Genomic DNA, 13,772 nt, shown 5'->3' on the forward strand with positions numbered 1-13,772 from the left:
GTGTGAACCAAATAGGGAATCTAGCATGCCCATCTATCCAGGAGGACAGAGTACAAAGAAGAAAAATGACAAAGTCTGTCCTGGCTGAGGAGAGATGTTTTAGCATTAAGAAAAGTGGAAGGAAGGCAAAACAATTACCAACATGGTTAAAAGGTGAGGTGAAAGAGGCTATTTTAGCCAAAAAAAATCCTTCAAAAATTGGAAGAAGGATCCATCTGAAGAAAATAGGATAAAACATAAGCATTGTCAAGTTAAGTGTGAAACATTGATAAGACAGGCGAAGAGATAATTTGAAATGAAGTTGGCTATAGAGGCAAAAACTCATAATAAAAACTTTTTAAGATATATCCGAAGCAAGAAACCTGTGAGGAAGTCAGTTACACCAATAGATGACAGAGGGGTTAAAGGGGTTTTTAGAGAAGATAAGGCCATTGTAGAAAGAATAAATTCTTTGCTTACGTGTTTACTAATGAGGATGTTGGGGAGATACCAGTTCCGGAGACGGTTTTCAGGGGTGATGAGTCATACTAACTGAACCAAATCACTGTGAACCTGGAAGATGTAGTAGGCCAGACTGACAAACTAAAGAGTAGCAAATCACCTGGACCGGATGGGTATGCATCCTAGGGTACTGAAGGAACTCAAAAATGAAATTTCTGATCTATTAGTTAAAATTTGTAACCTATTATTAAAATCATCCATTGTACCTGAAGACCCCAATATTTAAAAAGGGCTCCAGGGGCGATCTGGGTAACTATAGATCAGTGAGCCTGACTTCAGTGTCGGGAAAAATAGTGGCAACTATTCTAAAGATCAAAATCGTAGAGCATATAGAAAGACATGATTTAATGGAATACAGTCAACATGGATTTCCCCAAGGGAAGTCTTGCCTAACAAATCTGCTTCACTTTTTTGAAGGGGTTAATAAACATATGGATAAATGTGAAACGGTAGATGTAGTGTATTTCGATTTTCAGAAGGCGTTTCACAAAGTCCCTCATGAGAGGCTTCTAAGAAAACTAAAGTCATGGGATAGGAGGCGATGTCCTTTCATGGATTACAAACTGGTTAAAAGACAGGAAACAGAGAGTAGGATTAAATGGTCAATTTTCTCAGTGGAAAAGGATAAACAGTGGAGTGCCTCAGGGATCTGTACTTGGACCGGTGCTTTTCAATATATATATACTAGCCGTTAAGCCCGTAACAACGGGCTACATTAAAAAAAAAATTTTCGGTCTATTTCCTTCCCACTTCCTCCCCTCACTCTCTCCTCCCTCCCCCCACCCCTCTCACCTCCCCCCTCTATTCTCCCTTTCCTCCCCTCACCTCACTTTCTCCTCCCTCCCTCCACCTCCCTCTCTCCTCCCTCCCCTTTCAGCTGGCTCTCTCCTCCCTCCCCTTTCAGCTGGCTCTCTCCTCCCTCCCCTTTCAGCTGGCTCTCTCCTCCCTCCCCTTTCAGCTGGCTCTCTCCTCCCTCCCCTTTCAGCTGGCTCTCTCCTCCCTCCCCTTTCAGCTGATCCACAACCGGCAGACAGGGGGGTGTCCCTCCCTCGCGCGTCGCCACTGCTCCTCCCTCCCTGTGGAGAATTATGAGCTTGCCAGCAAGCCATGTCAGGGGTTAATACTAACTCTGACCTTTGCACTGAATACAGCAACACTAGTGCATCTAAATCTCTAGCTTATAATTAAACTTCTCTGCCTAAGGAGAGGATACCCGGCTGTCACGTATTTCTCTAGCTTATAATTAACCCTGACTGCCTGAAAGGATAGCTAGTTGCCACGTAGTCAGATGCAGGAAAAAGACAGACACACATATGGTATAGGATTCAGCAGCCAATGAAATGATCTGTGCACACCCCCTGAGCCAATGGTCTAATGACACGTCTGTATGCTATGGCTAGGAGAGCCAATGATGTGATGGCACATTGTATGCTATGGATGTATGTATAATAAAAAGGGACCCACGGGAGTGGTCAGCCCTTCTCTTCTCTTCACTTCCCTTCTTGCCATGAATCCTGCCTGATGTGTCTTCATTGCCGTTATATCCCCTCCCTCGCGCGCGCGCCGCCGCTCCTGCTCGCCGCCGCTCCTCCCGCTCGTCGCCGCCGCCGCTCCTCCCGCTCGTCGCCGCCGCCGCTCCTGCTCCTCCCGCTCGTCGCCGCCGCCGCTCCTGCTCCTCCCGCTCGTCGCCGCCGCCGCTCCTGCTCCTCCCGCTCGTCGCCGCCGCCGCTCCTGCTCCTCCCGCTCGTCGCCGCCGCCGCTCCTAAGGAGCAGGCGCCATTTTTGGGGGGGGGGGGGCACGCTCTGCTCTGGCCGACGTGCTCGCATGCGCGGTAGAGCTGCTCTCTATTGCGCATTTGCGGCAGTAGAGAGCTCCCTTATCTAGTAGATAAATGCGGTCCGGGCTCCCTTATCTAGTAGATAATTGATCTGGAAAGGAATACGACGAGTGAGGTTATCAAATTTGCGGATGATACAAAATTATTCAGAGTAGTTAAATCATAAGCAGATTGTGATACATTAGAGGAGGACCTGAACTGAACAATTCTATAAGGTACTCAAGAGTATCATTGGAGCATGCAGGGTAAAAACGCAAAATCATTCTACATCCTGAGCTATGTGGACATCAATTATTATTTATTATTTTTATATACCGACATTCGATCTCAATTGAGATATCACACCGGTTTACATTCAGGTACTGTAGGTATTTCTCTATCCCCAGAGGGCTTACAATCTAAGTTTTGTACCTGAGGCAATGGAGGGTAAAGTGACTTGCCCAAGGTCACAAGGAGCGACAGCAGGACTCGAACCCTGGTCTCTTGGTTCATAGTCCACTGCTCTAACTACTAGGCTATTCCTCCTCCCCAATAATCATCAATAATTGGGCCGACTGGTTATGTCACTTGGTCTTTTTCTGCCATCATCTACTACTATACAGCAAGCAGGAGAGGACAATTTCCAAAAAAGCTAGTCGTCCAAAAACCGTTCTCTCAACTCGGCGATCCATGATGTGTTTACCTTCAGCTGTACTTTTAGGGGAGGCGTTCCCAGTGGTGTGTTTTGGGCAGGATTGAAAAACAACACAGAGCGATTTTACTTTCAAATCTACAGGTGTTATTTCCCTTGCAAAATCTACCCATACAAAGAAGCTGGCACGCAAATGGGCAAGAAAGCTTGCGTATACGTTCGCTGTGAAATCTGATGATTAGATTCACAGGTAAAGAGTGCTCTCAGGCTTTGACTCAAGGCGTGCACTTTGGAATTCCCCCTGTACTACTAATCTGTTTCTAGGAAGGAAAAAAAAATATATCTTTAAAAAAAAAAAAAAAAGCAGGGTCCCAGAAGGCATAAAGGAGACTGAAAGCAAAAGTATGAGGTTTAGGTTTAAAGCAAAGATTTTGACAGTTTTGTTTTCACTTGGGAAAAAGTTAAAACTGCGCTTTCAAATCTTTCAGATATTTGAAAACCAACAAATCCCCAAGTTAAGAAGTCTGCACCTTGTCGCACTTTGCACAACCCCCACCTGTTTCCTCAGCTGACAGATGTCCGCCTGGCACTCCTCCTCTTCCCAGTGTAGCCGCAGATAGTCCTGCACATTTTCCTTAATGTAGGGAAATAATACATCCTAGTCAAAAATAAATGAAAAACAAAAAAAACCCCAAGAGGATTAATGAATGTAATCTTGATACTACGATTTCAAACTTTATCAGCGGCACACACATTCTAGAGTTTCCCATAGGTTAGACTTGGTGCTGCGCTCAGTGTCTGGTTGCTCTGTTGGATGAAAAAAGGCTGTAGGGTGATGCATGCAGTCAGGCAGTGGTTCTGTCAACCTGCGAACGGATACAGAATCCCAGAATACCTTAAAGGACTGGGAACAGCTATCTGGCCTGGTCTAGTTTAAACACTCTGCGGTGGAATTTTGGCTACAGGGAGTCTCCCAGGGAAGAGGATTAAGAGACCAGACTCGGGAAAGAGCAAATGTGTCTAAAAGGGGAGGAGGAAGTTCCAGGAACTACGCCAGAACCCTGTAGGTTTGAATGCTTGACTTTTGATGTAACACTGCTTGAGGTAAGCAGGGTTTTTGCTGTGTGTTTACGTGAAGAATTAAAAATGTTTTTTCTACTGACGCCCAGAGTCCAGTTTGTTTTCTGTACTCTGATATGACTCCCTAAAGCCAAAAGACTGGCTCCATACCATCATACAGCCCAAACTTGTGGGTAGTAAAACTTTTTATAAAAACAGGTTTTTGGCACATATTGGGGACGATGTAATAAGGCGCGCTGAAGCTGCTGCGGACTTGTGCATGGATATACACGCGTCTGTATGTGTGTTTTCCCGCACAAAGCCCTACAAGGGAATGTAATAAGGGTTTTGTGGGCGGGGGAAAAAAAAAAAAAAAGCACATACAAATGCGCTTACAGACCCACGGTTTTTCCTGCGCAAATGCATGCTAAGGAGGCGATTAGCTAATCTTGAGCAACGCAGGGAGCCGCGCTAACACTAGTGCGGGTTTTTTAATGCAGGTTTTTACCTCCATGGTCAGGGCACGAGTTAAGTGTCAGTGCCGACTCCTGAAAGGCTCTCTGCAAGGTAGTTATCTCAGCGTCCGAGTAGCCAGCTTAGCTAGTTGCTTTTCTGGGCGTCGGAAGAGCCAGCTTAAGGTGCTTCCCTAGGCACCTTTCTCAACATCTGAGTGGCCAGATTTGCGACCAGCTGAGCGCCTAGCTCAGTGCCCGAGTGACAAGATACATGGCCAGAAGAGCGCCTGAGCAGAAAGATTAGCTAGGCGCCTTTCTGGACACCTGATCGTATAGATTTTTCTGCTATGAACAGAGCACAAGCGACCTGATAAGCGCCTAGCTCAGCTCCCAAATGGCAAGGTCTATCATATAGATTTTTCTGCCACGAAGAGAGCACAAGCAGCCTGATAAGCACCTAGCCGAGCGCCTATCTTGGCTTCAGAGTGGCCTGCGTAGCAAAGCGCTTTTCACGGCGTCCGAGGTAGGCGCTTCCCTGGGCAGACTGATACACAGCCAGAAGAGCGGCAAGATTGTTGTGAATTAGCATCCATGAAAATATTAAAAATACTTTCCAGGGTCATACTTGCACTTAATAGGGAGACCCGTTCGCTTGCTCACTTGCTTTATGCACGGATTATTGGCGCGGGTTTTGAGCGTGGAAACGGCCGCTTATTACATAGGCCCTGTACCATGCTTAGGTATGCGCATGGATTTCTGCGTGCAAATCATATGCATCATTTTTTTTTTTTTTTTTACATCCTGCGGGAAGCAGCAGCTTCAGCAACGCACGGCGATCAAAACCCGCGCTCATAAGAAGCTCCTGTTTTGCCACAGGTCTCATTACATCGGCCCCATTGAGTCAGCTCATGGTAATCCATTTCTGAAGTTTTTCTTTGGCATGTAGATTGCTGGACTGAGCAGGCTCTGAATTGACAAATCTGGGTATAGTTTAGCATCTGGATGCTAGGGGCCCTAATGAGAATCCATCAGCAAGATTGAAACATTAGAATGAGGGGAATTTTTAAAGTCACTTACATGCATAAAACCCAGTCTTGTGCACCTTTTAAGTACATCTTTAAAACAGCTCCGGCACATAAAACTACATGTATGTCCCAATAAACTGCATACTTTTACACATGCTCGTGGTAGGTGTTCCAGGACAGAGCTGAGGTGGAAACAAGAAAGAGGCTTGGGATTTTCAGAAGTCTGCATGTGCGTTTGCATGCAGAAGTTATGCACGGTTAGGAGTGGGTGTTACTTGTGGCAGATACCAGGGGGCTTTACCCCCAGTATTTTCAAAGTGAACTACGAGCATAAAAATCACTGAAAATTAGTGGCAAAGTCTGCATGTAATAGTACACGCAGACTTTGCTGCCATGCAAAGTGTTCCAAAATTACACTCCTGTCCATGCCCTTCAATGACCTACTTTACAACAGGACTTCATTTCCTTCAGAACTATCATTTTACACAGACTGCAGGGGGAAGCTTTTCTTTATCATGTTCACTGGAACAGCATTCAACAACATCCATGTACCTCATTCAAATCCTTCAGAGATACACATAATGCATAATAGTTGGATAATGTTTAAGTGGAAAATAAAGTTCTAGAGGCTGAAAGGGGGTAGACTCAGGAGTAAAGCAAGTTTGCTTACAGTCAACAACATTTTCTGTTGATAGCAGGATGAATTAACCATGACATATGAGTGATGTTATCAGACAGCAAACAGACTCATGTCTCCTAGCTAGTAGAGCTTTGAGCTGTACCGAGGATGTGCAGGAGTTTCCACATGAGTGTTGCGACATGAATCTTGGTTAAAAAAAAAAAATTTAAAAAAATCAGATACTATACTAAAAAACCAAATAGCGCACAAAAACTATGATGTATTTTCAAATTCCCAGAACGAATAAACGAGGTGGTGGCCTAGTACTAATTATTGAAAAAAAATTTAAGTGTAAACTGATACCTACTACATCCCCTAGAAACCATGAAATTGCAATCTTTTGACACCGAAAATATACAAAATATGCCTTATTTATTGCCCTCCCAGCCTGATTGAACTAAACATCTCCCCACTAATAGAATACATCATGGTAAACCTAAATACTTCCAAACCAACCATCGTGCTTGGTGACTTTAACCTTCACATGGACGTTAACCCATTAACAAATACATGCCAGACACTAAATGATATAATGACATCATTAGGATTCACATTAATTACAGATAGAACCACACACAAAGCAGGACACTCCCTTGATCTAACATATCAACCATAGCTTCTTAGAACACATAAACACTAATTATGATCGAATTCCATGGTCAGATCATTTTCTAATTCAATCTACCATTAAATGCCTGACAACACAAAAAATACAAAGAAAGGAACCATTGGAGTTTAAGTATCGCCCACAATTTAACACTGAAATACTAAAAAAATAAATTAGAAGAAACATTAATACACTTTGACCACAAAGACTGTGAAGCCGCAACAACAACATGGCTAACAACCACAAATAAAGTAGCAGAGGAAAAAAACCCCACAAAACAAATAAGAATCAATAAGCCTAAACAATAAACCCGTGGTGCAACGAGAAGATAAAGGAAGTCAAACGAGAGCTGAGGAAAAAAAGAAAAAGAATGGAAAAAATATAAAACAGTAAATCTGACCAAATTCAGAAAACAACTAGCTTATTATAATTCTGGACGCAAAAAAACAAATTCTTCAGCTCAAAAACTGAAAAATTTGCAAACAACCCCAAAACACTATTCAACATAGTAAAAAATCTGACAAATGATAAAACAGAGGCTCCCCATAACCTACCAGAGAATAAATGTAACGAAATAGTGCACTATTTCATAGACAAAATCACAAACCTAAAAACTAAGGGGCAGATTTTAAAACTTAGGCGCGTGCGTAGATTTGTTCTCGCAACCCGGCGAACAAATCTATGCCCAATTTTATAACATGCGCGCATGTTATAAACTCCAGGCTCAGCGCACGCAAGGGGGTGCACACATGTGCACCTTGCGCGTGCCGAGCCCGAGGGGAGCCCCGATGGCTGTCCCGGCGCTTGCATATCCCCCAGAGAAATCTTAGATCAGCCAATAAAGCCCTTCTAACCATCCCTTCAGTCAGGACAGCCAGACTGACTCAAGTCAGAGAGCGAGCCCTATCCTTAGCTGGACCACTTTTGTGGAACACAATGCCTCTAGAAACTAGATTAGAGAGATTTAAAACTCTTCAAAAAAAAATAAAAAATTTCGGAGCGGCCTTTGAGGAAACTTTTTTCCGGCCCCCCCCCCCCCCCACTTCCCCTCCCTTCCCCTATCACCCCCCAGCCCTACCTAAATCCCCCCCCCCCCCCCACCTTATTTTATTTCTTACGCCTGCCGAATGCGCGAATCCCCGACACGGCCGGAACGGAGGAGGGCTCAGGACCCGCCCCTGGACCGCCCACTTTTGAAAGGCCCGGGACTTAGGCTCGGCGCGCAAGGGCATATTTTCTCAGGTTACGCGCGTAGCCTTTGAAAATCTGCCCTTAAGATCCCAAACTCAACAAAACAGGATATTAAGATGCAGAAAAGATGTAACACAATGGTGCACGTTTGATGAAGGCTCAAATCTGGAAGTAGAATCTATGCTAAAAAAACTAAATCCTGCCCCACATACAATCGACTCCATACCTACCATGGACATAAAAAAACTAGCGAACACAGTTTCCCATACTTTAACTAAAACCATAAACCTATCCCTTAACGAAGGATCAATGCCAGATGTACTTAAAGGGGCTATAATCAAACCGATATTAAAGAAAAAAACAGCGACCCAAATATATTGAGTAACTACAGACCAGTCTCTAACCTACCCCTACTTGCTAAATTAATAGAAAAAAAACAGTACTAACAACTTGCTGAACACCTAGATAACAACAACATACTTTATCCCTCGCAACACGGCTTTAGAAAACACTATAGCACTGAAACATTATTAATCTCTCTAACAGACAATGAGAGGATTTGATAGTGGTAAACACTACATTATGGTACTATTAGACTTGTCAGCAGCATTTGACACAGAATCATATCATACTACTAAAAAGACTTGAAGAAATAGGACTACAAAACAAAACAATTGACTGGTTCAGATCCTACCTAAACAATAGATATTTTCAAGTACAGATAAAAAACGCAATATCAGACAAAATAGAGCTAAAAACAGGAGTACCCCAGGGATCAGCACTCTCGGCGACACTATTTAACATTTACTTGCTACCTCTATGTCACCTCCTAGCTGGACTAGGTATCATACATTACATATACGCTGATGACATCCAACTAATACTACCCGTAGATGAAACAATTGAAAAAACATTAAACCTAGCAATGATGTACCTAGATATAATTAAACAACTGCTAAACCAAATGGAGCTAGTAATCAACATCAAAAAAACAGAATTTATACACCTAGAGCGAAAAAACATTCAGTTGATTCAAACCCCCATCAGACTTAAAAATGATCAGAAAGTAGAACTAGCCGAGAAAGCTCGAAACCTAGGTGTAATAATAGACACGGAACTTAGCCTTAACAACACATATCACTGAAGGTCAAAGAAGGTTATGCCAAACTTATGGTCCTCAGGAGGCTGAAGCCCTTATTAACCCAAACACACTTTCGAACAGTCCTACAGGCACTCATTTTCACTAGCACAGATTACTGCAACACACTGTTTCTGGGATTACCGTATTCAACTATAAGACCACTCCAAATCTTACAAAACTCTGCCGCCAGAATACTTACTGGTAAAAATAAGAGAGATTACATCTCTCAAACACTTGCCGAACTACACTGGCTGCCAATAGAACACAGGGTTCAATATAAAAACACTTTACACAATTCACAAACTAATTAATGAAGAAAAAGCAGATTGGTTAAACACAGCACTGCGCTTACATGTCCCCCAGAGAAATCTTAGATCAGCCAAGAAAGCCCTTCTAACCATCCCTTCAGTCAGGACAGCCAGACTGACTCAAGTCAGAGAGCGAGCCCTATCCTTAGATGGACCACTTTTGTGGAACAAAATGCCTCTAGAAACTAGATTAGAGATTTAAAACTCTTAAAAAAAAAAAAAAAAAAAAGTCTAAAAACCTGGCTTTTCAAAAAAGCTTTTTACAGTGAAAATGGAGAATAAGAAATATGAACTAACAGGCAACGGAACATCAACACACAGCACAAAGTCACCTAGATGTGTATTTGCATATTTTATTATTTTCTCTCATACTATACTTTTAAAGCTAAATAGAGACAGTATAAAGTACTATACTTATATGGTAACCCTATTAATCATATATATGGACAAGACCCATGTCACCTTTCATGTAGATTGTATTATTGAAACATGTAACCAAAACTATATTGGCACTTTGTAAGATAGTATGACCCAAGCTGAACATTAAATATATGTGCCTCTCTGTAAACCGTTGTGATGGTGCATACCAAACGACGGTATAGAAAAGATTTCAAATAAATAAATAAGGACCCAATATCAAGTACAGCAAAGAATCACTGCTTCACAAAAAAGTCTTGCAATGAAAATGAAGCAGCGCTAATTGAGAAAATCAATTTAATTAAAAAAAAAAAAAAAATTCCCCATCAGTGACATACCAATTATTGATGAAAACAAATGACAAATGGAAGTGGACAACATTCCATAGAGGATCCAAAATGGAAATAATCAAAATCATAACTAATTGTAAAGCCTGCTTTACAGCCACTTAACCCAATACCAGCTAAGTCACTAAAGCTAATACACCAGAAAATAACACCAACAATCTCAACTTTGGTAAACCTTTCTTTATCTGAAGGATAAATGGCACACAGACTGAATCAAGTGGTGATAAAACCAACCATGAAAAATAAATCTAGAAGAATCAATGATTGGGATAACTATAGACCAATATCAAATCTACATTCTTAGCAAAAATAATTAAAAAAGCAGTGCTCACACAATTTATTGATTACTTAGATGATAAAAATATTCTTTATCCAAATCAATTTGGATTTAGGGAAACCACTCTACAGAAACTCTATTACTATCACTAATAGACTCAGTACTAAGAGGGTTTGATACTAATGAAACATACTGACTGGTTCTAATTGATTTAAAAGCTGCATTCGATACAGTTGACCCCTCAATCCTTTGCCAGTAGATGAAAAACATAGGGATAGAAGAACAGTGCTAAAATGATTTACATTATTCCTAGATGATAGAACATTCAAAATAAAATTCAACAATTATCTATCAGATACCTATCAATGTAATACTGGTGTACCACAAGGATCTGCTCTATCAGCAACATTATTTAATATTTATATGCTACTTATATGTGAACCATTATGATCTTCTGTTGGAGCAACGGTATATAAAAAGCATAAATAAATAAATGCACATTTCTGTCCGATATTGGAGTAAAATTATTTTATTTTACAATTCTACATCCCCCTAACTAAATCATTGGATAACACGACATCTCTTCTAAAACATATGATAATTAAATTATCCCAACTTAAACTCATTAAATACCAAAAAAATTGGAAATCTAGCTAAACAGAAACCTATAAATATTAAGACCTCCTGCTTTAGAAAATGGGAAACTGAATTAATCCAAACAATGTAGAAAACATAGGAAACCTCAATGAAAACTCATAAGTAATATGATTAAATCTGGACTCAATAAACTGAGCAGACAAACCATTACTGACTACAACAGACTTCCACCCCTTATTACAAGCCTTAATATTTTCTAACCTTGATTACTGCAAATTATTACTGCTAGGGCTTCCTGCTATTCAAATAAAACCACTACAACTACTTCAAAACACTGCAAGACTTAACAAGAGCTAAAAATTATGATCATATCTCACCAATAATAGAACTACACTGGCTTCCTGTTATGCTCAGGCTTGTGGACCCTTGGGCAGACGGGAGGATGGTGTACCTTAGGAGGAAGATCCGTAGGTTCTCCCATCGGGTGGCGAGAAAGAACAGAAGATGCGACCAGCTGACCCTCGGCACTAGAGACTGAGGCGACTGTGGAAGCAGACGGAGAGTCGTGACGTCAAGGAGAAGAACGGAGTCTTCGCCACTGGAAGTCCGCGGTCCCCCCAGGAGGAGCCCGTAGGGACCCGGTCCGCTGGGACTTAGGTGGACCTTTGAGAGGTCAAGGAGTCGAGAGTTAGATGCAAGGGCTAACTGGAGCTTCACCCCTGGAAGCCCGCGGGCCCCCCGCCGCTGGGACTTAGGTGGGCCCTTGGAGACTATGGTCCAGAAGAAGTCCGAGGTCATGTGCCAGAGGGTCGCCGCTTACCAGTCCAAAGTCACACACCAAGGGATCGCCACTTGCCAGTCCAAAGTCACACACCAGGAACACCAAGACAAGACAGGAACAAGGATCCAAAGTGTAGGAAGACTCACCGAAGCAAGCAGACAAACAGCACTACAAGAGACGTTGCCAAGTCTAAGAATGGGCAGAGGAAGCTTCCCTTTATACTTCCTCTACTCTGGCCCATTAGAGACAGCTGTGAGTAGTTAAGGGGCATGGCCCCTTTAAATCTGTGGAGGAGGCGCGGCCTCACGCCTAAAGATGGCGGCGGCCATCTTTGATTTCCTCCGCGGAGGAAAGACTGCAGAACGCCGCGAGGGAGGATCAGGGATGGCTCTTCACTGACAGCCAGACCAGGGACCTGCGCCAGAGTGACGGGCACCGGCCCAGGGGAATTGCTAGGAGCTGCCGCGGCGGGTCGCTGCCGAAGGTGAGGTAGGAGGCCGCACCCGTGGCCGTCCACGGGCGCGGAACACAACAGTACCCCCCTCTTTAGGGCGCCTCCCCGGAGGCCTGGGCTTAGACGGATGGTCTCTGTGAAATTGCTCAAGCAAACCCCGGTCTAAGATGTTGGCCAATGGCTCCCAAGTGTTTTCTTCAGGGCCGAACCTCTCCCACGCTAACAGGTACTCCCATTTCTTCCTATGCTTTCTCACGTCCAAGACCTCTTGGACTTGATGGGTGAGGTCATCTTCGGAGGCAATAGGTTGGGGAGTCGGAGACGTGCTGGAAGGCCATGATAACACCAGAGGCTTCAAGAGGGAAACATGGAACATGTGTTATCTTGAGGGAAGGCGGAAGGCGAAGCTGATACGAAACGGCACCAACTTGTCGAACGATGGGGAACGGCCCAATAAATCGCGGGGCCAGTCGCGCTGATGGCAGCTTCAGGTGGATGAACTGTGTGCTCAGCCATACCTTTTGGCCCGGCCTGAGGGGCGGATATGGTCTTCGCTGATCGGCATACCTTTTTGCCGCCTGACTGGCTTTGATCAGCGCGCGCCGTGTGAAGATCCGCAGGTGGTGTAACTCGTCTGCAGAGAGTTGGGCTACCAGGGACGTGACTGGAATGGGAACTGGCAGCGGTGGGCGTGGCTGCTTCCCATATACTATCTGAAATGGCGAGGATCCGGTAGCCGTGGAAAGATGCGAATTGAGTGCAAATTCTGCCCAGGGTAGCAGGCTAGCCCAGTCATCCTGTTTCTCGTTGACATAAATACGGAGGAACTGCTTTAAAGTTTGTTTCGTTCTCTCCGTAAGACCATTGGTCTGCGGGTGGTAAGCAGACGTATAGTCCAAAGTAATATCGAACTTTTGGCAGAAGGCCCTCCAAAACCTGGCAGTAAATTGAGGCCCTTGATCCGAAAGGACACTTCTTGGTAGGCCATGTAGTCTGAAGATGTGCTGGACGAACTGGGCCAGCTGGGGTTCGGACGGCAATCCTGGAGTGGCATGAAGTGTGCCATTTTACTAAACCGGTCGACGACCACCCATATGACCGTGTTGCCACTGGATAATGGCAGATAGACGACGAAATTGGTCGCCAAATGGGTCCATGGTTCTGAGGGTGCAGGTAAAGGCTGAAGTAAGCCTGGGGTCGAACCGGGGATCCTCCTCTTGTGGCGAGCACATGACTGGCAGGACTCTACGTAAGCCCGGACATCTTTGTTGACCTTTGGCCACCAGTAGTATTGGCGCAGGGTCTGTAAGGTCCGGGATTGTCCCGGATAGCCGGAGCAACGGGAGTCGTGAGCCCACGAAAGGACTTGTTTCCACAGGTGCGGGGGAACTAGAGTTTTCCCAGGAGGGATGGTCGTGGTGGCGGCCAGTAGGACCAGCGATGGCTTGATGATAAACTGAGGGT

General features: G+C 43.9%; 1 protein-coding gene across 3 annotated transcripts in view; it reads right to left on the reverse strand.

Annotated features, from left to right (window-relative positions):
- Positions 1-13,772, reverse strand: part of ENOPH1 (enolase-phosphatase 1) — a 63,896-nt gene that overhangs the window by 30,146 nt on the left and 19,978 nt on the right. Inside the window, exons 1-2 of one of the 3 annotated variants that reach the window (XM_029600046.1) lie at positions 5,954-6,004; positions 3,527-3,628 (exon numbers count right to left, since the gene is read on the reverse strand). In XM_029600046.1, coding sequence (XP_029455906.1) covers positions 3,527-3,628; positions 5,954-5,989 — 138 coding nt within the window. In that variant the 5' untranslated portion in view covers positions 5,990-6,004. Of the gene's footprint in view, positions 1-3,526; positions 3,629-5,561; positions 5,583-5,953; positions 6,005-13,772 lie in introns of those variants that run through there. The other 2 variants (XM_029600038.1, XM_029600049.1) reach the window with 2 other exon arrangements.

Source organism: Rhinatrema bivittatum, chromosome 1 (assembly GCF_901001135.1).
Source record: "Rhinatrema bivittatum chromosome 1, aRhiBiv1.1, whole genome shotgun sequence".
Lineage (NCBI taxonomy): Eukaryota > Metazoa > Chordata > Amphibia > Gymnophiona > Rhinatrematidae > Rhinatrema > Rhinatrema bivittatum.